Raw genomic sequence first — 24,544 nt, forward strand, 5'->3', positions numbered from 1 at the left:
AATTTTTTTTTCTTCAATAAACTTTTAAAAATAGAAGTTTCCTGTGGTTTTTATTAAAATTTGTAATGCAGTTGAATTGTACGTAAGTAGATTGCCCAGGGAACATCAGGGGAACTGTCTCTTCACATCCACGCCACTTAGGAAGGATACACCGGAAGACCTGTGGAAGAGAACAGTATGAGCTACCAGATGTGGGTAATAGTGTCACCCTGGGACTGGAAAGAAGAGGTACATACAGTCCACACAACACAAGCGGGGAACAGTGGGTCCAAATGCAACCCTCCGGCACTTGCGTCACTACACATCCAAACATTCCCTGACCAGCATTGGTGTTTCAGGAGGGAATGTTTGGATGTGCAGTCTTGCAAATGCCGGAGGGCTGCACTTTGGACATGTCGGGGTGATTTTGGACAAGGGAGTCTTGTTGGTCAATGCATCTCACCTGAGGTGGTTGTCTGCTACATGGCGGAAGGGTCAGGTCCACATCACCAGTAGGGTCACCCATGGAACATCAGGTGAAATGTTGTGTCTCCTCACATCCACGCCACTTGGGAAGATACACCGCAGGACCTGTGGAAGAGAACAGTTTAAGCTTCCAGGTATGGGTGATAGTGTCACCCTGGGGCTGGAAAAAGAGGTACATACAACAGTCCACACAACACAAGCGGGTTGCAGCGGCCCAAATGCAAACCTCCGCCACTTGCATCACTACACATCCAAACATTCCCTAGCATTGCTGTTTCAGGGAATGTTTGGATGTGCAGTCTTGCAAATGCCGGAGGGCTGCACTTTGGACATGTCGGGGTGATTTTGGACAAGGGAGTCTTGTTGGTCAATGCATCTCACCTGAGGTGGTTGTCTGCTACATGGCGGAAGGGTCAGGTCCACATCACCAGTAGGTCGCCCATGGAACATCGGGTGAAATGTCGTGTCTCCTCACATCCACGCCACTTGGGAAGATACACCGCAGGACCTGTGGAAGAGAACAGTTTAAGCTTCCAGGTATGGGTGATAGTGTCACCCTGGGGCTGGAAAAAGAGGTACATACAACAGTCCACACAACACAAGCGGGTTGCAGCGGCCCAAATGCAAACCTCCGCCACTTGCATCACTACACATCCAAACATTCCCTAGCATTGCTGTTTCAGGGAATGTTTGGATGTGCAGTCTTGCAAATGCCGGAGGGCTGCACTTTGGACATGTCGGGGTGATTTTGGACAAGGGAGTCTTGTTGGTCAATGCATCTCACCTGAGGTGGTTGTCTGCTACATGGCGGAAGGGTCAGGTCCACATCACCAGTAGGTCGCCCATGGAACATCGGGTGAAATGTCGTGTCTCCTCACATCCACGCCACTTGGGAAGATACACCGCAGGACCTGTGGAAGAGAACAGTTTAAGCTTCCAGGTATGGGTGATAGTGTCACCCTGGGGCTGGAAAAAGAGGTACATACAACAGTCCACACAACACAAGCGGGTTGCAGCGGCCCAAATGCAAACCTCCGCCACTTGCATCACTACACATCCAAACATTCCCTAGCATTGCTGTTTCAGGGAATGTTTGGATGTGCAGTCTTGCAAATGCCGGAGGGCTGCACTTTGGACATGTCGGGGTGATTTTGGACAAGGGAGTCTTGTTGGTCAATGCATCTCACCTGAGGGGGTTGTCTGCTACATGGCGGAGGGTCAGGTCCACATCACCAGTAGGGTCACCCATGGAACATCAGGTGAAATGTCGTGTCTCCTCACATCCACGCCACTTGGGAAGATACACCGCAGGACCTGTGGAAGAGAACAGTTTAAGCTTCCAGGTATGGGTGATAGTGTCACCCTGGGGCTGGAAAAAGAGGTACATACAACAGTCCACACAACACAAGCGGGTTGCAGCGGCCCAAATGCAAACCTCCGCCACTTGCATCACTACACATCCAAACATTCCCTAGCATTGCTGTTTCAGGGAATGTTTGGATGTGCAGTCTTGCAAATGCCGGAGGGCTGCACTTTGGACATGTCGGGGTGATTTTGGACAAGGGAGTCTTGTTGGTCAATGCATCTCACCTGAGGTGGTTGTCTGCTACATGGCGGAAGGGTCAGGTCCACATCACCAGTAGGTCGCCCATGGAACATCGGGTGAAATGTCGTGTCTCCTCACATCCACGCCACTTGGGAAGATACACCGCAGGACCTGTGGAAGAGAACAGTTTAAGCTTCCAGGTATGGGTGATAGTGTCACCCTGGGGCTGGAAAAAGAGGTACATACAACAGTCCACACAACACAAGCGGGTTGCAGCGGCCCAAATGCAACCCTCCTGCACTTGCATCACTACACATCCAAACATTCCCTGATCCAGCATTGCTGTTTCAGGGAATGTTTGGATGTGCAGTCTTGCAAATGCCGGAGGGCTGCACTTTGGACATGCCAGGGTGATTTTGGACAAGGGAGTTTTGGGCAATACATCTCACCTGAGGGGGTTGTCTGCTACATGGCGGAGGGTCAGGTCCACATCACCAGTAGGTCGCCCATGGTAGAGTTGCATAAAAGGGTCAAATATTTGCGGTAAACCAACAACAGGATAAAACAGGGGGGAACGAACTGTATATACACGGCCTGGGGATATACATCAACAGGATGTAAAACTCTGTAATAGATAAATGAAGAATTTTTTTTAAAAAAAATCCAATGTCAATTTACACGATAATGCAAATGTTGTCAGTATACTCACAGGCAACTGCAAAAAATTTTTGGATCAATGTCCGCCGGGAATCCTCTCCTTCGTCCATACCCACCGGTAGAGCAGAAGAACGGTTCCCGCGTAGGAAAGCACTACGACGAAGAGTCACCGGCAAACGGTTTGCGACACATATGTTGTGTAAAATACAACATGCATTTACCATGCCGCAAACCTTCGACGGTGAGTACAAAAGAGCACCGCCGGAAGTGTCTAAACATCGAAACCGGCTTTTAAGTACACCGAAGGCACGCTCAATTATTCCCCTCGATGCAATGTGTTTCTCTTGGTAACGTTTTTCTGCTCTACCAACAGGATTAGACAATGGGGTCAACAGCCACGGTTTGTTTGGATAACCCGCATCGCCTATAGAAAATATAAAAAAAATGTTAGGTACTTGTAAAAAATAATAAAAAAAATAATAATAAAATAATAAAAAAATTAAAATACATACCTAACAGCCAGCCACCAGGCATGTTTCCTGTTTCGAACTTGTCAAACTGGCTTAGGATGAAGGAGTCGTGAGATGATCCAGGAAATCCCACAAAAATGTTCAAAAATCTCATGTTTACATCACAGACCGCCTGCACGTTCAGGGAATGGAACTGTTTTCGGTTCCGAAAACATTCCTCTGAATTCCGTGGCGGTCTGATCTGCACGTGGGTACAGTCAATCGCGCCCAGCACATTGGGAAATTTGTATTTGTTGAAAAAGCCTAATTTGATCTCACGACATTCGCTGTCCGTCTCTGGAAATGTGATGTACTGGATCGTCAATTTGCGGAAAGCCCTAATGACTTGGGTTATACAGCGCGACAGAGTCGACTGAGAAAAACCGCATGTTTGAGACAGTGTAGGCTGGAATGTGCCTGACGCCAAAAAATGTAACGTCCCCAGCAGTTTCTGAAAACCGCTGATTGCACGATTTGACCGTGCCCGAGGTTCCAAGTCGGCCTCCAACAGAGCGTACAGCGAATATATGTCGCGAGTCGATAAGCGATAATTTTGTATCACCTCGAACTCGCTGAGATCCTCCAGTGCACGCCTAGTGCGATACTGGCTTGGACGTGGAAATTAAACCCGCAATACTGGCTCACCCAATGCAGACATTTGCTGACCTGGATCCTGATGTTCATCTGCACTTTCTTCCTCCATCAAGCTTGCAGCCAGCATGAACAACACAATCTGGTCAGAAAAAGGCTCCATCATTGTAGTCAGTACAAAAATAGGAATGTGTTTTAAAACGCAGGGATTTTCCTAAAAAAACGATTCCACAAGAGAGCTGACTGTAATGGCTCCTCTCCCTGTAGTCTCAAACCCAGGAGTGAGGAGATAGGAGGGGCTTTGGAGAAGTGTATCCTGGGTAAAACTGTGGAATCATGGGTAAATTTCCCTCAGGAGATTGAAGAAAAAAATATTCCTTTAAAAAATCAATTAAATAATACTTGTGAGTCAAAAAAAGACAAACCAAGTAGATAATCCTTTCAAATATAAATAGATATGCTACTAGCAATCCTCAAATATCCCAAAAAATGATGTTCTAAAAAATTTTTTTGAGAACCCGCCAGTCAACTGAGGCGGACTAAAATAGGCGAATTTGCGGTCGAAAAGTACTGCAGGCGAATTTCCAAACTTGAATTGAATATGCTTGAGGCGAATTGCAGCATCTGTACCATTGCAGAAAAGTCGAATGCGGAAAAAGTCGAATTGACAAAAGTCGAATTTTGAAGGTCCGTTTTTTTGCGATAAAGTACTGCACTGCATAGGCGAATTGATTTTTTGAGGCGAAAACGTTCCGGAATTCGACTTTTTCTGAAATTCGACCGCAATTGCATATACCCCCCAGAATTCAAGTTTAGATAAATCATTCTGCAAGGACTCCACATCTAATTCTGAGTTAATTACCTTACACAGTTTAGTATCATCTGCAAAGATTGACACTGTACTTTCCAGGCCTATTTCTAGGTCATTGGTAAATATGTTAAACAGTAGTGGCCCGAGTACGGACCCTTGTGGCATTCCGCTGACTACTGGGGACCAGGTTGAGGACTTCCTGTTGACCACTACTCGCTGTACCCTGCTATCTAGCCAGTTACTTATCCATGTGCAAAAAGTTTTTCCTAGACCAAGCTCCTTTAATTTGATGATCAATCTCCTGTGAGGCACTGTATCGAAGGCTTTTGCAAAATCTAGGTAGACCACATCCAATGCTTTTCCCTAATCAAGATTATTGCTCACTTCCTCGTAGAAGCTAATTAAGTTAGTTTGACATGACCTGTCCCTCACAAACCAATGCTGTTTCTTGCTAATAATCAAAGCGGTCTGTAGATACTCCTGTATGCTGTCCCTTAGAATTCCTTCCAGTATTTTCCCCACTATAGACATCAAACTAATCGGTCTGTAGTTACCTGGTTGATTTTTTTTTATACCTTTTTAAATAATGGCACTACCTCAGCTATATGCCAATCCTTCGACACCATGCCTGATGTAATTGAACTATTGAAAAATCAAGTATAGGGGACGTGCTAGTTGTGAACTAAGCTCCATAAGAACCCTCGGGTGAAGTCCACAAGGACTAGGTGATTTATTAATCTTAATGTTGCTAGTCTTTCCCAGACTACTTCTTCACTTAAACAAGTATCTAACCATGAATCATTACTGTCACAATAGTTATGCACTACTCACACCATCAGTTCTCTGGTGAATACTGATGAAAAAATTTGTTCAGTATTTCCGCTTTTATTTCGTCATCATTTATCAATTCTCCAAATTCATCTTTTAATGGACCTATATTCTCCGTTTTTAACCTTTTACCGTTTACGTATTTAAAAAACTTTTTAGGATTGGTTTTGCTTTCTATAGCGATTTTGCTTTTCATTTTCCATTGTATCTGCTCTTATTGCTTTTTTGCATTTTTTTAATTACATTCCTTGTAATACATTAGATTTAAATGCTTTGAAAGTCCACTTATTTAGATCCATTTCTGCCTTAACCTACTTGTTAAGCCACATCGGTTTGAGTTTAGTACTCCTGCGTTTACTGCCCAAGGGAATAAATTTATGAATATTGCCATCCAGCAACCCTTTTAAGACATTTCCGAAGTGTTCTTGTTATGAAACAGAACTTCCCACTCAATGTCGTTAAGTGCACATCTCAGCATACTAAAATTAGCCTTCCTAAAGTTAAAAGTTTTGGTAGAACCCCTGTAGCTATGTTTCCTAAAACTGATGTCGAATGTGATCATATAGTGATCACTGTTACCCAAAGTCTCCCCAACTTTTTAGTGTTTGATATAATGTCCACATTATTAGTAATTACTAGATCCAGAGTAGTTTTACCTCTAGTTGGGTCTTCTCTAATAGTCTTTCTAGTACACTGTCAGATTTATTCCTTTATACTGTAGTACACATACATGTATTGTAAGTGACCCCAAGTCTAAAAGTTGTAACGTTCCCATATAAAACATGAAGGTAGTACTACACAGCTTTTCACTTTACTCACTTTTTATCATTCAAAAAAAAAAACAGGATTTTGGTAATTACCGATAAATCCCTTTCTCTGAGTCCATAGGGGACGCTGGAGTAGAATACCTTGGGGTATAGATGGGGTGATCAGGTGAGCCGGCACTTTAACATTTTTAATCTGTGTGACTGGCACATCCCCCTCTATACCCCTTCCCAGACCAGTTAAGAAACTGTGCCCGAGGAGAGACACAATACTACCAACAGAGGAGGAGGAAAGTAAAATAACCAGAAAGAGAGATCACCGTAAGACAGGAACCTAAAAAAAAACACAGAGATACAGCGAACATGTGCATGTGCATACCGATAGACATATACGTACATGGATGTACACAGAGGATTGTCATATATATATTGTAGATCACACAGGTCTTAGCAGCCACACCCAGGAGTGGAACCCACGACCTGTGACATGGAAGGCAGACTCCTTACAGATAGAGCTATTTCCGCTTGCAGAATAAGCATTCAAAAGAAAAGACAAATGACCGTAACACAAGGAGACCTTGCAACCAGGTCCAAAGGACCCCCAGCCCCCCTGAACCACCGATACAACCAGTGGTATAACCACACCACTGGAAAAGATCAGCGCAGGGTGGGCGTCCAGCGTCCCCTATAGACTCAGAGAAAGGGATTTATCGGTAAGTACCAAAATTCTGTTTTCTCTCGCATCCAAACGGGACGCTGGAGTAGAATACCATGGGGGGGGGGGGGGCGTGGCCTAACTACTGAGGAGAGTGGAGGTACATGAGAAAAGCTCCTGCTGTATAAGCATTTAAAACACCTTTTCTCTAACGTCCTAGTGGATGCTGGGGACTCCGTCAGGACCATGGGGAATAGCGGGCTCCGCAGGAGACAGGGCACATCTAAAAAGCCTTTTAGGTCACATGGTGTGTACTGGCTCCTCCCCCTATGACCCTCCTCCAAGCTTCAGTTAGGTTTCTGTGCCCGTCCGAGTAGGGTGCAACCTGGATGGCTCTCTTATAGAGCTGTTTAGAAAAGTCTTTTTTAGGTTTAAACTAATCAGTGATTCCTGCTGGCGACAGGATCACTGCAACGTGGGACTTAGGGGAGAGACTTGCAACTCACCTGCGTGCAGGAGGATTGAAGTCTTAGGCTACTGGACACTGAGCTCCAGAGGGAGTCGGAACACAGGTCAGCCTGGGGTTCGTCCCGGAGCCGCGCCGCCGATCCCCCTTACAGACGCTGAAGACGGCGGAGACGGAGGTCCGGTGACAGGCGGCAGAAGGCTTCTCAGTCTTCATAGAGGTAGCGCACAGCACTGCAGCTGTGCGCCATTGTTGTCTCACAGGCTCACTGACACGGTCACGGAGGGTGCAGGGCGCTGCTGGGGGCGCCCTGGGCAGCAATATAAATACCTAATTTGGCAAAAGAAATACACCACATATAGCCATTAAGGCTATATGTATGTATTTTAACCCAGGCCAGTATTAAACAAACCGGGAGGAAAAGCCCGCCGAGAAAGGGGCGGAGCTTATTCTCCTCAGCACACAGGCGCCATTTTCCTGCCCAGCTCCGCTGGTGAGGAAGGCTCCCACTCTCCCCTGCACTGCACTACAGAAACAGGGTTAAAGAGAAGGGGGGCATAAATTGGCGATATATATATATATATATATATTAAGAGCGCATATATAGAAACAACACCTTCTAGGGTTGTTATATACATTATAGCGCTTTTGGTGTGTGCTGGCAAACTCTCCCTCTGTCTCCCCAAAGGGCTAGTGGGTCCTGTCCTCTATCAGAGCATTCCCTGTGTGTGTGCTGTAGGTCGGTACGTGTGTGTCGACATGTATGAGGAAAATGTTGGTGAGGAGACGGAGCAAATTGCCTGTAATGGTGATGTCACTCTCTAGGGAGTCGACACCGGAATGGATGGCTTACTTATGGAATTACGTCATAATGTCAACACGCTGCAAGCCGGTTGACGACATGAGACAGCCGGCGGACAAATTAGTATCGGTCCAGGCGTCTCAGACACCGTCAGGGGCTTGTAAAAACGCCCAATTACCTCAGTCGGTCGACAGACACTGACACGGACACTGACCCCAGTGTCGACGGTGAAGAAACAAACGTATTTTTCCTTTAGGGCCACAAGTTACATGTTAAGGGCAATGAAGGAGGTGTTACATATTTCTGATACCACAAGTACCACAAATAAGGGTATTTTGTAGGGTGGGAATAAACTACTTGTAGTTTTGCCTGAATCAGATAAATTAAATGAAGTGTGTGATGATACGTGGGGTTCCTCCGATAGAAAGTTATGGGCGGTATACCCTTTCCCGCCAAAAGTAAGGGCGAGTGGGAAAACACACCTTAGGGTGGATAAGGCGCTCACACGCTTATAAAAACATGGCGTTACCGTCTCCAGATACGGCCGCCCTCAAGGAGCCAGCTGATAGGAAGCTGGAAAAATATCATAACAGTATATACACACATACTGGTGTTATACTACGACCAGCAATCGCCTCAGCCTGGATGTGCAGCGCTGAGGGGGCTTGGTCGGATTTCCTGACTGTAAATTTTGATACCCTTGACAGGGACAAGATTTTATTGACTATAGAGCATTTTAAGGATGCATTTCTATATATGCGTGATGCGCAGAGGCATATTTGCATTCTGGCATCAAGAGTAATTGTGATGTACATATCTGCCAGACAAAGACACGATAGTGGTCAGGTGAGGCAGATTCCAGACGGCATATGGAAGTATTGCCGTATAAAGGGGCGGTCCATTGGACCTGGTGGCCATGGCAACAGCTGAAAAATCCACCTTTTGTTACCCCGAGTCACATATCGGCAGAAAAGGACACAGTCTTTTCAGTCTCAGTCCTTTCGTCCCCATACGGGCAGGCGGGCAAAGGCCATTCATATCTGCCCAGGGGTAGAGGAAAGGGAAGAAGACTGCGGCAAGCAGCCCATTCCCGGGAACAGAAGCCCTTCACAGCTTCTGCCAAGTCCGCAGCATAACGCTGGGGCCGTACAAGCGGACTCAGGTGCGGTAGGGGGTCATCTCAAGAGTTTCAGAATCACTCGCAAGGGAACTCCGGGATCCTACATGTAGTATCCCAGGTGTACATTGGAAATTCGAGACGTCTCCCCCTCACACAATTCACAGGCTGTATTCCCAGCAGGTGATAATCAAAGTACCCCTCTTACAACAAGGAAGGGGGTAGTATTCCACACTATATTGTGGTACTGAAGCCAACCGGCTCGGTGAGATCTGAAATATTTGAACACTTACATACAAGTGTTCAAATCAAGATGGAGTCACTCGGAGCAGTGATAGCGAACCAGGAAGAAGGGGACGATATGGTGTCACTGGATATCAGGGACGCTTACATACAGGTCCAAATTTGCCCTTCTCACCAAGGGTACTTCAGGTTCCTGGTACAGAACTGTCACTATCAGTTCAGACGCTGCCGTTTGGATTGTCCACGGCGCCCCGGGTCTTTACCAAGGTAATGGCCGGAATGATGATTTTTCTTAAAAGAAACATGGACGCTTTCCTGATAAGGGCAAGGTCCAGAGAACAGTTGGAGGTCGGAGTAGCACTATCTTAAGTAGTTCTACGACAGCACGAATGGATTCTAAATATTCCAAAATCGCAGCTTTTTCCGACGACACGTCTACTGTTCCTAGGGATGATTCTGGACACAGTCCAGAAAAACGTGTTTCTCCCAGTGGAGAAAGCCAGGGAGTTATCCGAGCTAATCGGGATCCTCCTAAAACCAGGAAAACTGTCAGTGCATCATTGCACAAGAGTCCTGGTAAAAATGGTGGCTTATTACGAAGCAATTCCATTCGGCAGATTTCCCGCAAGAACACTTCAGTGGGATCTGCTGGACAAATGGTCCGGATCGCATCCTCAGATGCATCAGCGGATAACCCTATATCCAAGGACAAGGGTGTCTCTCCTGTGGTGATTACAGAGTGCTCATCGTCTAGAGGGCCGCAGATTCGGCATTCAGGATTGGATGCCGGTGACCACGGAGGCCAGCCTGAGAGGCTGGGGAACAGTCACACAGGGAAAAAATTTCCAAGGAAGTGTGATTAAGTCTGGAGAATTCTCTCCACATAGATGGAGCTAAGAGCAAAATTATAATGCTCTAAACTTAGCAAGACCTCTGCTTCAAGGTCAGCCGGTATTGATCCAGTGGGATAACATCACGGCAGTCGCCCACGTAAACAGAATGGGCGGCACAAGAAGCAGGAGGGCAGTGACAAAACTGCAAGGATTTTTCGCTAGGCGGAAAATCATGTGATAGCACTGTCAGCAGTGTTCTTTCCGGGAGTGGACGACTGGGAAGCAGACTTCCTCAGCAGGCATTACCTCCACCCGGCAGAGTGGAAACTTCATAGGGAAGTTTTTCAGCATGATTGTGGACCGTTGGCAAAGACCAAAGGTGGACATGATGGCGTCCCGCCCGAACAAAAAACGGGACAGGTATTCCGCCAGGTCTTGAGACCTTCAGGCGATAGCTGTGGATGTTCTGGTAACACCGTGGGTGTAACAGTCAGTGTATGTGTTCCCTCCTCTGTTTCTCATAACCAAGGTATTGAGAATTATAAGACATAGAGGAGTATGAACTATACTAGTGGCTCCGGATTGGCCAAGAGGGACTTGGTACCCGGAACTTCAAGAGATGCTCACAGAGGACTAAGGGCCTGGGGAGCTAAGAAGGAACTTGCTTCAGCAAGTACCATGTATATTCCAAGACTTACCGCGGCTGCGTGTGACGGCATGGCGGTTGAATGCCGGATCCTGAAGGGAAAAGGCATTCCATAAGAGGTCATACCTACCCTGGTCAAAGCCAGGAAGGAGGTGACCGCACAACGTCATCACCACATGTGGTGAAAATATGTTGCGTGGGTGAGGCCAGGAAGGCTCCACGAAGGAAATTCAACTAGGTCAATTTCTACACTTCCTGAAAACAGGAGTGTTTTGAGCCTCAAATTGGGGTTCATTAAGATTTAAATTTCGGCCCTGTAGATTTTTTTCTAGAAATAAATTAACTTCAGTTCCTGAAGTCCAGATTGTAAAGGGTGTTTCTCCTTCATCCACTAGGGGCCACTGGAGTGTAGTTACAATGGGGAGATAGTAGGTGGTATTGGTAGCTGGCACTTTAAAAATTCTCACACTGTGGCTAGCTCCTCCCCTACTATCTCCCCTCCAAGCCAGTCTTAGTTAAGTGCCCGAGGTAGCTGGTTCACTTGGGTTTAGCTGAAGAATTTTCTTCTTTTTTCTTTATTATTTTATTTTTCTTACACACACTCACAGACTGGCAGCTCTGCCACTGCCAGTCTGCACCGTGGGAGCTGCCGGCGGGGTCCCATCGCAGCTGCGTGCGGCTAGGGATGGGCCCCGGCTGAGGGAGACACTGAGCTCTCCTGAGTTGGCGGACACCGCTGCGTGCGGCGCGTGTCGCGGCCACTCCATCCAGCAGAAGATTCCGGCAGCATGGCAGCGGTGAGTATCAAAAAATGGTCGGACACCGCTGCGTGCGGCTTGTGTCGGGACCACCCCACCACAGAAGATTCCGGCTGGACGCCGCTGCGTGCGGCGTGTGTCGGGGCCGATCCACCAAGAACACAGTGGTGAGTGAAGTATACTTTATTTGTGGTGGCTATGTATGTTTTTAGAGCAATGCACTGTTTATTGTTGTACAACCCACTCCAGAAGGGCTCTCTGGGGCTGTAATGTACTTTATTGTATCCTTACCTGTCCTCCTCATGGAGAAACAGACAGGATGATTGGGGGAGGCTGAGTATGTGTTTATACAACCCTGACTGAAAAACGGGTGTGTGTCATTCTGATAACCCTCTGCTCCCCCAGCTCCCCGCACCCCCCGCACAGATCCCCACTCAGCGCGACTCACAGAGCCGGCACAGGGATCCCGCTCGAGCGCAAAGCAATGTTTAAATTTGGCGCCTTGTACGGAGGGGGCGGAGCTAAGTCCCGCTCTGTAGAGCGAGCTCAGCGCTCCCTGCTCCCAGGCGGCGACTCGCGCTCTGTTCAGCGCAACACTCCCCGGCGGCGGCTAGCAGATACAGGGCTCTACTAGCGCTGTATAGCGGGCTCAGCGCTCAGCGCTCCCCGGCGGTGACTCGCAGGCCCAGCGGAGGGTACAGCTCGCTTCCCGCTTAGTTTTGCAATAAGGCGCCATAGCCGGGGGGCGGAGCTAACTCCCGCTCTGTACAGCGGGCTCAGCATTCTCCGCTCCCCGGCCACTGTTATAGTGTAATAGGCATTTATGTGAGTTTAATGCACATGGTGCTGAGGAGAATGTGATATAGTCAGAGTGGCTCAGCACTAATCCAGTTATCCACTATATAGATTTTATCGCATAGCCCAGAGGAGTTTCACTCTGGCGGCCATTTCCTCCATGCACAGACCTGGCTTCATATTTGCAGTGTCTCCTATAGCCCAGTGGGCTAATCTTGCATACTCAGAGACAAATACAAATAAAGTCCCAGGTATATTAACAGTTAACCTGCTTTACTCAGCGGGCTCCCAGGTCTCCCCGTCGCTAGGCAACAGCTCTGGGATTTGTAACTTTTCGATACTTCAGGCTGCTGAAATATAGATACATTCCTCCTGCAGTAGAGTCCTCTACCCAGCATTTTCCTACTTGCAAATCAGGGAACCTGCTCTATTACAGTAGCTGGGACTCTGCTCAATAATAATTAAAAGGATCTACTGTGCAGTATTTATTTACCTACGGTGTGTGTGTATATATACATATATAGTTATGTTTGTGCATGTATATATATAGATATATATATTTAAGTGCGTGTAGGTATGTATATAGATAAATCCATAAAATACCAGATATAGGGGATAAAAGCCTATGGCCACACCACCCTGAACACGCCCGATCTCGTCTGATCTCGGAAACTAAGCAGGGTCAGGCCCGGTTAGTACTTGGATGGGAGACCGCCTGGGAATACCAGGTGCTGTAGGCTACTTCCGCAATGTTTTCTAATAACAACATCTTGCACATAACATTTTCCCCCATCTTTCTCACAGGCTGGTCACCATTTTGAAAAGCCAGCGGAACCTCAGAGAAACATCTGGTGCACCTTAATTAGCGGTACACTAAATACAGGGCGGGGTGTTGCCTTCCCTTTATTATTCCTTGTTGTCACTAGTTACTAATGCTATTTGTAATTGTGGAATGCGTGTAAGGCATAAGACAAATAGCGCTGCGGCTCAGTACGCTAGTAGCGGGTATCTGAACAGGGGTTTGAATCCAAACAAAACTTTAAGGAGAACTCCTATAGCCTAGGGCTAAGACTCCTGTCCCACAGCGCAGCGTTGCTGGTTCAGGTCTCCGCTGCTCCAGAAAGTTTATTTTAATCGTATCGGTCACTACACATTATAGTGCACACCTTACGTAGGGCTCTGTTTATTTAACCCACCTTTTCTCCTTTCGTTTGTCTCTCCTGGGATAGTCGAAGAATTCCCTCTTAGGTGTGAAGTATGCGGCGGAGCCATCTGCTTCGCCCTCCACGCACCTGCACACCCCTGTTTGATCAATGATGCAGGTAATGTCACTATTAACCAGACAATAACTCATCAGGTAAGCCCTTGGACTTTGGTTTCCAAGGTCACAGGATCAAATCACAGCGGGACCAAACACACCTTTCCAAAAAGAAACTTTGCTAACATTCCATGCATTACTGATGTCTGTTTTCTGTGGATCTGAACCAGTGTCTCAGAATATACAGGTACATAATACAGCAGTTCATCTGATACTGCAGGTAAAGGAGGAGGACACGTCAAGTCCATCAGGGTTCCACGCCATTGACGAAAATGACAGCGACTGGTTCAGTTTCGGATGAGCTGGGCAGGCTCCGGTAGGCGGCCGACAGACACCCGAATACACAATATCAGGTATCAAACAAGGTTTGTTTTCCTATCTTTTCCCCGCAGATGGCAGGAGAGGGTATCAGAACCTCTCTAGGGTATACACCTCGGTGTATCGCCGGTCCATCAAGCCGCCGTTTTCCTGAGGCAACCTTGCTCAGGGATCCATCGACATATGCGGCAGCATGGTTCTACCGTATCCGGAGCAGGTAGGTTGGGGAACAATTGTCCTCTAGGTTACAGGATGCTTCGCATCAGGATCAATTGATACTTTGATACAGGTCAGAATCACGATTCTGCTTTATGTTCCTTGGAGGTCTCCATGTCTACAGACTCGGACCCTGCATCTTCGCTTGGGCTGTCTTAACCCGACGACCTCTGGGGCTGCGACAGTGACAAGTAAACATGAAATCCTACGGGGCAGATGGTTCTGGGGAAGGAACTTTCTGCAGGATTTCTTGAACCAATGGAGGTAGGTCCACTTTGATTTCTCCTACTACTGCCCCAGCTCCAAGACAGACCTTTACTGGTCTTCCCTTTAGATTTTTTCGTGCCCTTTCAGGTTTTTGACTCCACACGGGTGATATCTTCGTCGCCAGGGGTTCTCAGGGTAAAAAGGCTGAAGCAGAGGTTCAACATCCTCAGTCCAGTCTGATTTTATGTCATCCTATACACCCATTACACCTGCAGGGTCCCAGGGTAGGCGCAGGTCGATGGGAGAAGGCTTGGGCGGTTACAACCGTCTCAGGAGTCCCTCGGCATAGGTCGGCTGATTTACGATGACAAGAGAGTCATACTGCAGGCTGCGCTCCATAGGTTTCTAACCGCAAAGGGTGTTGATCCCTGTTTTTCACATATCATTTGAATTAGGACAGTTCTCAGGCCTTTGTTTTCTTTTCACGTTCCGAAGCCAAGTGGCTCGGACAGGCCTATTCTGGCCTTACAATCCTTTTAGTCTGTGATTGCTAGTTTAAACAAGAAAGGGAGTTTTACGTGTCCCTTGTCTTCAGAGATGCCTGTTTACTGATTTCCGTTGGACAGGCTTTTCTCAGATTCCCCCTTAACAGGATTCTCATTTTCACTGTAAGTCCTTTACTCTTCTCTCTTCCGCTCCCACAGAGTTTAGGAAGATAACAGAATAACTCTTTTTCAGGGGCAGTGGGTGACGTTGGTTCCCTAATGGGACAATTTACTGCTACTATCCCACTCTGTACATTAGGTGGCTTCTGAATATCCGGAGGATCCACGAGCTTCTGATTCGACACAGATCCAATTTATGCTCCGCATAGACGTTTCTCAACACGGTCCGTCAGAGGTTTTTTCATTCCTCGGCACCAGAGACTCTATTTCTTCAGTCAAGTTGCGACGTAATCAGTGGTCGCCTCCATTCCTCTCGGAACGGGGGACAACAATCTTGTTTCCAGATCAAGCCACCAGGTCAGACTCCTGGGTGAGGGAACATGCCCCGGAGTTTTGTCAGCTGGTCCGCTGTGGGCGGAGATTTCGGATCGACCTCAGGGCGTTCTGACTGACTCGTTAACCCTTTATTACTCTCGGACGGCAGTAGCCGTGGAGGCCCTCAGGGCTCCGGGGAGTTTTCTGGTTATTCTATCCTGCCTCCTTTTTCTATTTCTACTTCATGTTCAGTAACACAGGAGGGGATTATGCGTGCTAGTCCTCTCGGTGGCGCTGGTTGGGCCACGCATGACTTGAAGATACAGATACGCCTGTTGTCAGTAGAGGAGCCTTGGCTCCTACCTCGACTGGACTGTCTACTTCAACAGGCTCCTTTTTTCTCCTTGTTCAATTTTACACTGGTTTCGGTTACCCGTGTGACTGTTCACGAGACCTCAGAAGGGAGGAGTTCCCTAGTTCGGTTAGGCCTACTGGGCTCCGATTTCAGAAGTCTATTACCTCTTCTCGCTTTTGCCACTTTGGGAAAACTTTATGGAACATAATGAAGATAAAAGGGGTTTTTTCCCCCTTCTTCCAGTTACCATTCATCTTTGGTTTCTCTGGGAGGTTTTTTGCTCCGCTGCGCTTCAAACCACACTGACCGGAATTTTAGGTCTCTGCCTTTTTCGCTTTTCTTCCAAATGAGATTAGCCTAGCGGCCGTAAGTTCGGCCTCTTGTTCAGGGAGTACTCTATTGGCAACTCCCCGGGCTCGGCTTCGGCCTCAGCGGTCGTTTCTTCCAGAGGGGAGGTCCATTTTTCATATAAATCTGACACTAGTGGTTTTCAATCCTCTCTGAATGTTGTCAGGGCTCGTCAACTCTCTCTACAGAGGTCTCAGGCTATTCGATGAAGTGTTTTTTCTTCTTTGCTCTGGATGATGCTCCCGTACTAAATAGCCGGGGCCCCAGCATATGCTGGACAGTTGGATACATCTGATCATCAGACAGTCTTCTTGGCGGTTACTAGGGAACCTCCGTTTTCCATTTCAGCGCGCTTTACGCGCATTGTAAGACTTTCGTGGGCAGCCGCCCGCGGGGTCTCCATGAATATTTTGTCGGGCGGCTACTTGGTCAAACCGACATTCGTTTTGTCAAATTCTACAAGTTTGACACTTTTACGGCCTCTGCATCACTGTTTGGCCGAGCAGTTTTTACAGGACTCTCAGCGCTTTCCCACCCGTTTTTTGGGAGCTCTGGGACGTCCCCATTGTAACTACACTCCAGTGGCCCCTAGTGGATGAAGGAGAAATCAGGATTTTGGTACTTACCGATAAATCCCTTTCTCCGATTCCACAGGGGCCACTGGACGCCCGCCCAGCGCTGTTTCTCCTGATTTTTGTTTGATTAACGATTGCAGATCACCATATGACTGCTTGTTGGGTTCAGGCTAGCCTGGTTTTTTGTCAGGTTCTGTTCCAGGTTTAGTTTGTGTTCGCCTGGTTTACAGGGCGTCGTTAACCTCCTCTACCTTACGGTTTGTTTATTACAGCTCTCCTCGGGCACAGTTTAACGTAGACTGGCTTGGAGGGGAGATAGTAGGGGAGGAGCTAGCCACAGTGTGAGAATTTTTAAAGTGCCAGCTACCAATACCACCTACTATCTCCCCATTGTAACTACACTCCAGTGGCCCCTGTGGAATCGGAGAAAGGGATTTATCGGTAAGTACCAAAATCCTGATATTGCATATACAGCTCTTTTGTGCCTCTAGGGGCACCGTGAGATCTCAACATAGTGTTGGGATTCCTTATATTCATATTGGTTTGAACCGCTCAAATCTGTGGATTTGAAATATCTCACATGGAAAGTGACCATGCTGTTGACCAATATCTCACATGGAAAGTGACCATGTTGTTAGCCCTGGCCTCGGCCAGGCGATTGTCAGAATGGGCGGCTTTGTCTTACAAAAGCCCATATTAAAAATTTTCCATTTGAACAGGGCAGAACTGGGTCTCGTCTCCAGTTTCTTCCTAAAGGGGTGTCAGCGTTTTCACCTGAAACAACCTATTGTGGTGCCTGCGGCTACTAGGGACTTGGAGGACTCCAAATTTACTAGACGTTGTCAGGGCCCTAAAAATATATATATATATATATATATATATAGTTAGGACGGCTGGTGTCAGAAAGTCTGACTTGCTGTTTATATTGTATGCACCCAACAAGCTGGGTGCTCCTGCTTCTAAGCAGTCTATTGCACGCTAGATTTGTAGTACAATTCAGCTTGCACATTCTGTGGCAGGCCTGCCACAGCCGAAATATGTAGATGCCCATTCCACAAGGAAGGTGGCCTCGTCCTGGGCGGCTGCCTGAGGAGTCTCGGCATTATAACTTTGCCGAGCAGCTACGTGGTCAGGGGAGAACACGTTTGTAAAATTTTACAAATTTGATACTCTGGCTAAAGAGGACCTGGAGTTCTCTCATTCGGTGCTGCAGAGTCATCCGCACTCTCCCGCCCGTTTGGGAGCTTTGGTATAATCCCCATGGTCCTGACGGAGTCCCCAGCATCCACTAGGACGTTAGAGAAAATAAGATTTTACTTACCGATAAATCTATTTCTCGTAGTCCGTAGTGGATGCTGGGCGCCCATCCCAAGTGCGGATTGTCTGCAATGTTTGTACATAGTTATTGTTACAAAAATCGGGTTATTACTATTGTTGTGAGCCATCTTTTTAGAGGCTACTTCGTGTTTTGTTATCATACTGTTAACTGGGTTCAGATCACAAGTTGTACGGTGTGATTGGTGTGGCTGGTATGAGTCTTACCCGGGATTCAAGATCCTTCCTTATTGTGTACGCTCGTCCGGGCACAGTACCTAACTGAAGCTTGGAGGAGGGTCATAGGGGGAGGAGCCAGTACACACCATGTGACCTAAAAGGCTTTTTAGATGTGCCCTGTCTCCTGCGGAGCCCGCTATTCCCCATGGTCCTGACGGAGTCCCCAGCATCCACTACGGACTACGAGAAATAGATTTATCGGTAAGTAAAATCTTATTTTTCCTGTGCTCTCCTGTTCCCAGAGGGTATCTGGAGCCCCTTTACCCCTCTCTGAGCCGATCGGGTGCGTGCTGCGGAATCGGGGAGCAGGCCTGGAGCTCCTGCGGATTGCGGCCCACTCGTTCCTCCCAGCCCGGGGACTCAATTTATAACCACTGCTGACGCCGAGCCCCAGAGAAGTGGATGGACCCTCCGACCGCTGATAACACCCGCTGGACCCCCTGCTGCCGTGGGCATTGCCTGGGAGCGCTGCTGACACCCCAGCCCTGAGTACAGACCCAGAGGAGGACGGTTCACGGCCGGCGAGCCCGACGGAGCGGACGCGCGGCGGCCATCTTGCTGGATCCTCTCGGGGCCCCCGACCGCCTCCTCCGCCGTACGTCTGCCGGAGCCACTGCTGGGCGCCTACAAATCAAGCGGGTGAGTCCTCACGCGGCCCGCTGCCTGTCACGGGACCCGCGCTCCCCATACTTTAACCCCGCGAGTTGCAGCCTAACGGAGCTGGTGGCTGGTGACTCCCACACCTTCCGCGACACGGGCCGGACGTTTGGGAGACCCCCACAACCTAACGGCACGGAGTCACCTGCCCTCCATACCTCCCCTAGCATTACATCCCGGGCCCTCTGCTCCCACTGGGATCCCGCTGTGCACAATATCAGGCTCTCCTTGCTTAATTGCAACTGAGACCAGGGGAAAGGAGATCTCCACCACTGAAACACACTCATAACCTCTCCCCTATCCAGCCTGTTGCAAAGGTCCCTATCAACCCCAGATACCTCCCGTTGCTCGGGTTGCATCCCCCTGATTCCTGCGAGCCACCGAAACGAGCCAGGGGCCCGACTCACATCATACACACCTGGCTGCCTCCCGCACCCACTACGGTGCATGCTCCTCGGGTGCCTGCGCCCACTCGACTGCCCTGGGCCCAGCGGATAGCGACGGAGACAGCTACAGACCCACATCACCGGTGCGAGGATCGCCTCTACCCTGCCAGTCCACTGCGGGGGTGACCTGCATGCTATTACCAATCCATTCCTCTCTCGCCGCTCGGTGAGCCACATGGAGCTTATGGCTCCCTAAGCATAACGACCACGAAGTGACGGGGGGCCCTGCCTTCTTTACTGCATTAGTCTACTGCGTTGATACAAAGCGCTATATCTAAAATGTCACAAAAGAATCGCAAGAACTCTCAGACACCTAAACCCAGTATCCTGCGAGCTTGGGAGAAGGCTGGATCCTCCACCCGGAACTCGCCGTCAACGGAACATTCCACTGACCCCACTGACGTTGCCACCTCCAACAGTCCACTATCCACACAGGACATAGTGGCTATCGTTACAAAAACGATCCAATCAGAAATGAGATCGGTTTTGACTGAGTTCAGGTCCGAAATAGCTGACTTGGGCTCTCGCACGGATGCACTGGAGCGCAAAGTTGATGACGTCTGCCAATTTCAAACGGTAGTTGAGCAGGAACTTCTGGATATTCGGGCAGATATGGAAGCGTACAAGGACCACTTAGAAGATATGGACAACCGCAATCGTCGGAACAATATCCGAGTCCGCAACATCCCTGAAAGTGTGCCCTCGAGCTCTCTCCCCGAGTATCTGGAGAACCTTTTCTTACAATTGACCCCAGATGTCCCCGAAGCTCTTCTCCAGCTGGATCGAGCCCACAGGGCCCTCCGACCTAGACCGCCCCCGACTCAACCGCCACGCGACGTAATTATTCGCTTCCACTACTACGCCACCAAAGAGCGAATCATGCTGGCGACCAGAGGGCTACCAGTGGTCTCTTATGCCGGCTCCCAGTTACAACTGTTCCAGGACTTGGCTCCCTCCACCCTCAAAAAGCGCAGGGATCTTGCTCACGTAACCAAGGTGCTCCGAGCCCATTCCATTAAATACAAGTGGGGCTTCCCCTTCCAACTGCAGATTACGCAAAACGGGAAGACCTTCACAGTCAAGACCCCATCGCAAGGAGCTGATTTACTTAAAACTTTTGGCATTTTTGAAGATCTCCCTGAGTCGATTCGAGACCAGGCAGCATCCCCAATTTCAAGCTCAAGGGCCCCGGCCCCGGAATGGTCCTCCATCTGAACGTCTTCAGACACTACGTGACATGACCCTTGTTACGTATGATCTATGTGGTTTCTGAGTACTTTAATATTGCGGTTTACTTTATGTTCACATTTGTTCCTCAGGCTCTCCGCGTGGCCTGGTGGCTGTGCCGCCATGGGCGATGCGGTCCGCTAGATTACACGTGAGAATCAAGTAGCTTTTTATTTCTAAAGATTGTGTTTATGTTTGTCCATGACTAACATGGGGTTTATTTGTTACTAACCACAACTTTCTGGTAAGACTGTTACATGTTTAGTGACTGCTCTTTTACACTTTCTTTCTCGTCCCCTCATTCGGTTTCTATCATTCACACTATTCATATCTCTCAATAATGCAATTCTGTTAGCCTCCCTTACTCCCCCTGTCACTTGGTCGCTTCCATTATACCCTCTCCCTCCCTATGCTTCCATTCACCCTACTTTTTGTTCTATCACAAGTCCACGTCCTCCCCCGAAGGATGCGCCAGGACGGCGTCTATCCTTTTTGTGTCATACCCGGCCCTACTATAGGAAAGGGTTTTTCCCCTCTGTATCCTTATACAGACATCTTTTCCCACCTTCTCTCTCTCTTTCCATCCTTTTCTCCCCTCCAACCCCCTGGTCGGTCTGGTCCCGTCCTGCCCCTCACTTTGCGTCGCTCACATTTCACCCCACCATGACTTTGAAAATTATCTCGGTTAATGCCAACGGCCTGAACTCCCCTACTAAACGAGCCATGGCCATCCAATTCTTCAATAGACAAAAGTCAGATATAGTATTGATCCAAGAGACCCACTTTAAACCCCCGCACCCCTCCATGTCCTGCAAACAATTCCCACACGTCTATTATTCAAATATGCCTGCCAAACGCAGGGGTACCGCTATCATGATCCGTCGAGGCCTCCCTCTAATTGTTCATGATACTGTCTCGGACCCTCAGGGTCGCTACGTCATCCTCTCATGCTCCTATAACCAAGCTCCTCTGATTCTGGCTTCCATTTATGCCCCTAATGCGCAGCAGGGTTCTCTTTTTACAGCCTTTTTTGACAGCCTTTCCCGCCTCCCCACGAGCATGACTATAATTGGTGGAGATTGCAATGTCACCTTGGACCCCTTCCACGACAGGTCTCGCCCCGGCCCTGCGGCTTCTGCCCCCGCCAAACTGGCCAAGCGTCTACAAGCACATTTATCACTGCATAACTTGTATGACGGTTGGAGAACATTGTATCCCTCAGCGAGAGGATTTACTCACTACTCCCCACCTCACGACCTCTATACCCGCATAGACTATGTGTTCATCGACCGGGATACTACCCGCAAACTCCTTAGCGCCCAGACGATCCCCATCTCCTGGTCGGACCACTCAGCTGTTTTGCTTGAGATTTCATCTTCCTCACCCCCCACCACCCGCTTCTGGCGTCTGAATGAATCTCTCCTACTTAAGAAATGCACTATTGCTGACATTGCCACCGCATTAGTTAATTATTATGCTGACAATGCGACCCCAGATATCCCTCCCTCCCTGATATGGGAAGCACACAAGGCCACCATTCGTGGCTACCTTATAAGCCTCTCGGCTGCCCAAAAGAAAATCGAAGCACAACGGATCCAAGTCTTAGAATCAGAACTTGCCGCCCTGACCCTCCTGCATCAACGCCGCCCCAGAAAGAAAACATATTCCAAACTCCTAGCAGTTAAGGGTCAACTGTCCCAGATCCTTTCTAAAAAGGCAGTTAAGGCGCTCTTGTGGGCGCGTCAGAGGTTCTATGAGAAATCAGACAAGGCTGACACTCTACTAGCCCAGAAGCTTAGAGCGAAACGTACTCAAAACCGTATTGTTTCGCTACGCTGTGCGGATGGTTCCACTACATTTGACCCGACACGAATGGCTTCCCAATTTCGGGATTATTACACATCACTGTACAACCTCCCCTCCACTTTGGATACCGATTCCTGCCACGTCTCTAAGATCCAAGAATATCTATCCACTTGTAAACTCCCTAAACTTTCCGACGTGGACGTGTCGACACTCAATGCCCCCATTTCCGCAGAAGAAATCTCAGTGGCAATTCAACAGCTACGTCGCACCGCAGCCCCTGGCCCCGATGGCTTTACAGCTTTGTATTATAAAAAATTCACAACCCCTTTACTCCCCATGCTTCAATCTCTGTTTAACTCAGTCCTGGACGGAGGCTCATTCGATGCAGCCACCACTAGGGCCAACCTCATCCTCATTCCAAAACCAGATAGAGACCCGCTGGAGATGAAGAACTACCGACCTATTTCGCTCCTAAATGTCGACCTAAAGCTCTTTGCCAAAATTTTGGCAAACAGACTGGCTCCATTTCTGCCCTCACTCATTCACCCCGACCAGGTCGGCTTTATCCCCTCTAGACAAGCCGCAGATAACACCAGGCGTCTCATCGACCTCATCCAGCTGGCACAAGATAGGTCTCTCCCGACCCTAGTCATGGCCCTCGACGCAGAAAAGGCCTTCGATAGGGTAGCCTGGCCATTCCTACAGCAGACACTTCTCAATATGGGCCTGCACGGCGCCTTTTATAAAGGCGTTACATCGCTATATCAGAATCCCTCAGCCTCAATCTTAATTAATGGCCTCTCCTCTGATCCCCTGCCCATACGTAACGGCACCCGACAGGGCTGTCCCCTTTCCCCCCTGCTTTTTGCCCTCATTATGGAACCATTGGCAGCCAAGATCAGGTTGATCCGCAACATATCGGGTATCACATCGGGAACCCAAAATAACAAAATAGCACTATATGCCGACGACGTCATCCTCACCCTGACCGACCCGTCTGCCTCCCTCCCACACGTGATAGAGGAGATAGATACGTACAGTCGGTTGTCAAACTACAACATTAACTCGGACAAAACCGAAATCCTAGCCTTGCATGTCGCAGATCCGGATCTTCGGCTCTTACAGGCCGCCTTCCCATGTACCTGGCAAGCTGACAAACTCAAATACCTGGGCATCTATTTAACTAAGTCCTACTCTGGACTTTATGCTGCCAATTTTCCCAGATTATTATCCTCCATTAAACAGGATATGACCAAGTGGAACAAATACATCCTGTCCTGGTTTGGACGAATGACGGCCGTCAAGATGACACTATTACCCCGTCTGTTATATCTATGGCAAACTCTCCCCGTACACGTTCCCACCTCCATCCTCAAAAATCTCCAAGCAGACCTTACCAGATTCATTTGGGCCGGGCGGAAGCCCAGAGTAAGGATGCGAATTCTTCAAAAACACCGTTTAGAGGGGGGCCTGGGAGTTCCTGACCTCCTTAAATACTATAGAGCCGCCCACTTAACCACGTGTGTCCTTTGGCACGATAACCCTGGACACAGAGTCTGGACACATCTGGAAGCTACCACGCTACAGAGATATTCCCCCTATAGCCTGCTCTGGTGTCGACCGAATAGTCGCCCCCCCGCCTCCTCACTGTTGCCCACAGTGCGCTTTACTCTTTCCATCTGGGATCTTTGCTCACGACTCTATCGATTACGCTCCTCCCATCCTCTGCTTACCCCTCTGTGGAACAATCCCGACTTCCCACCAGGGGAGAATCATCTGGCTTTTGAGTCATGGACCAGTCATAATGTACTCTTCCTTCTGGACATCGCCCCACTACACACGTTCCCCACATATGCTGATCTGCAATCCCGCTTCTCCCTCCCGCGCTCAACCTTTTACCAATTCCTACAGATACGTCACTTTTTTAACTCTATCCCCAGTTCGCCACCCACGGGAGGTAAGTCGAGCTTTGAATCCCTGTGTCGCACTTGACGATCAACTAAAGGCTTGCTCTCAGCCATATATCAAATTTTGCTAGCTCACAATTCGCC

The 24,544-nt window shown here is 48.6% G+C and overlaps 2 protein-coding genes and 1 non-coding gene across 3 annotated transcripts in view; 2 read left to right on the forward strand and 1 right to left on the reverse strand.

The window, feature by feature from the left end:
- Window positions 1-24,544, forward strand: part of LOC135056139 (manganese-dependent ADP-ribose/CDP-alcohol diphosphatase-like) — a 49,934-nt gene that overhangs the window by 13,632 nt on the left and 11,758 nt on the right. The gene's annotated exons all lie outside the window — the stretch shown is intronic.
- Window positions 17-5,736, reverse strand: LOC135056080 (putative nuclease HARBI1). The gene is made up of 10 exons (XM_063960820.1): window positions 5,723-5,736; window positions 3,181-3,785; window positions 2,721-3,092; window positions 2,461-2,636; window positions 2,056-2,182; window positions 1,653-1,779; window positions 1,250-1,376; window positions 847-973; window positions 443-570; window positions 17-160 (listed from the first exon to the last, which is right to left on the reverse strand). Coding segments are annotated over exons 1-4 (993 nt in total). The 3' UTR covers window positions 17-160; window positions 443-570; window positions 847-973; window positions 1,250-1,376; window positions 1,653-1,779; window positions 2,056-2,182; window positions 2,461-2,634.
- On the forward strand, window positions 13,108-13,226 carry LOC135061730 (5S ribosomal RNA). Its single transcript, XR_010248103.1, has one exon. It is a non-coding gene; the product is annotated as a 5S ribosomal RNA (ribosomal RNA).

This window comes from Pseudophryne corroboree, chromosome 3, assembly GCF_028390025.1.
Source record: "Pseudophryne corroboree isolate aPseCor3 chromosome 3, aPseCor3.hap2, whole genome shotgun sequence".
In the NCBI taxonomy this organism is placed as follows: domain Eukaryota; kingdom Metazoa; phylum Chordata; class Amphibia; order Anura; family Myobatrachidae; genus Pseudophryne; species Pseudophryne corroboree.

Coding starts and splice junctions, on each gene's coding strand:
- LOC135056080 (XM_063960820.1), bottom strand. Junction 3,093..3,180: donor GCCTGGTGGCTGGCTGTTAG/GTATGTATTTTA, acceptor TATTTTCTATAG/GCGATGCGGGTTATCCAAAC.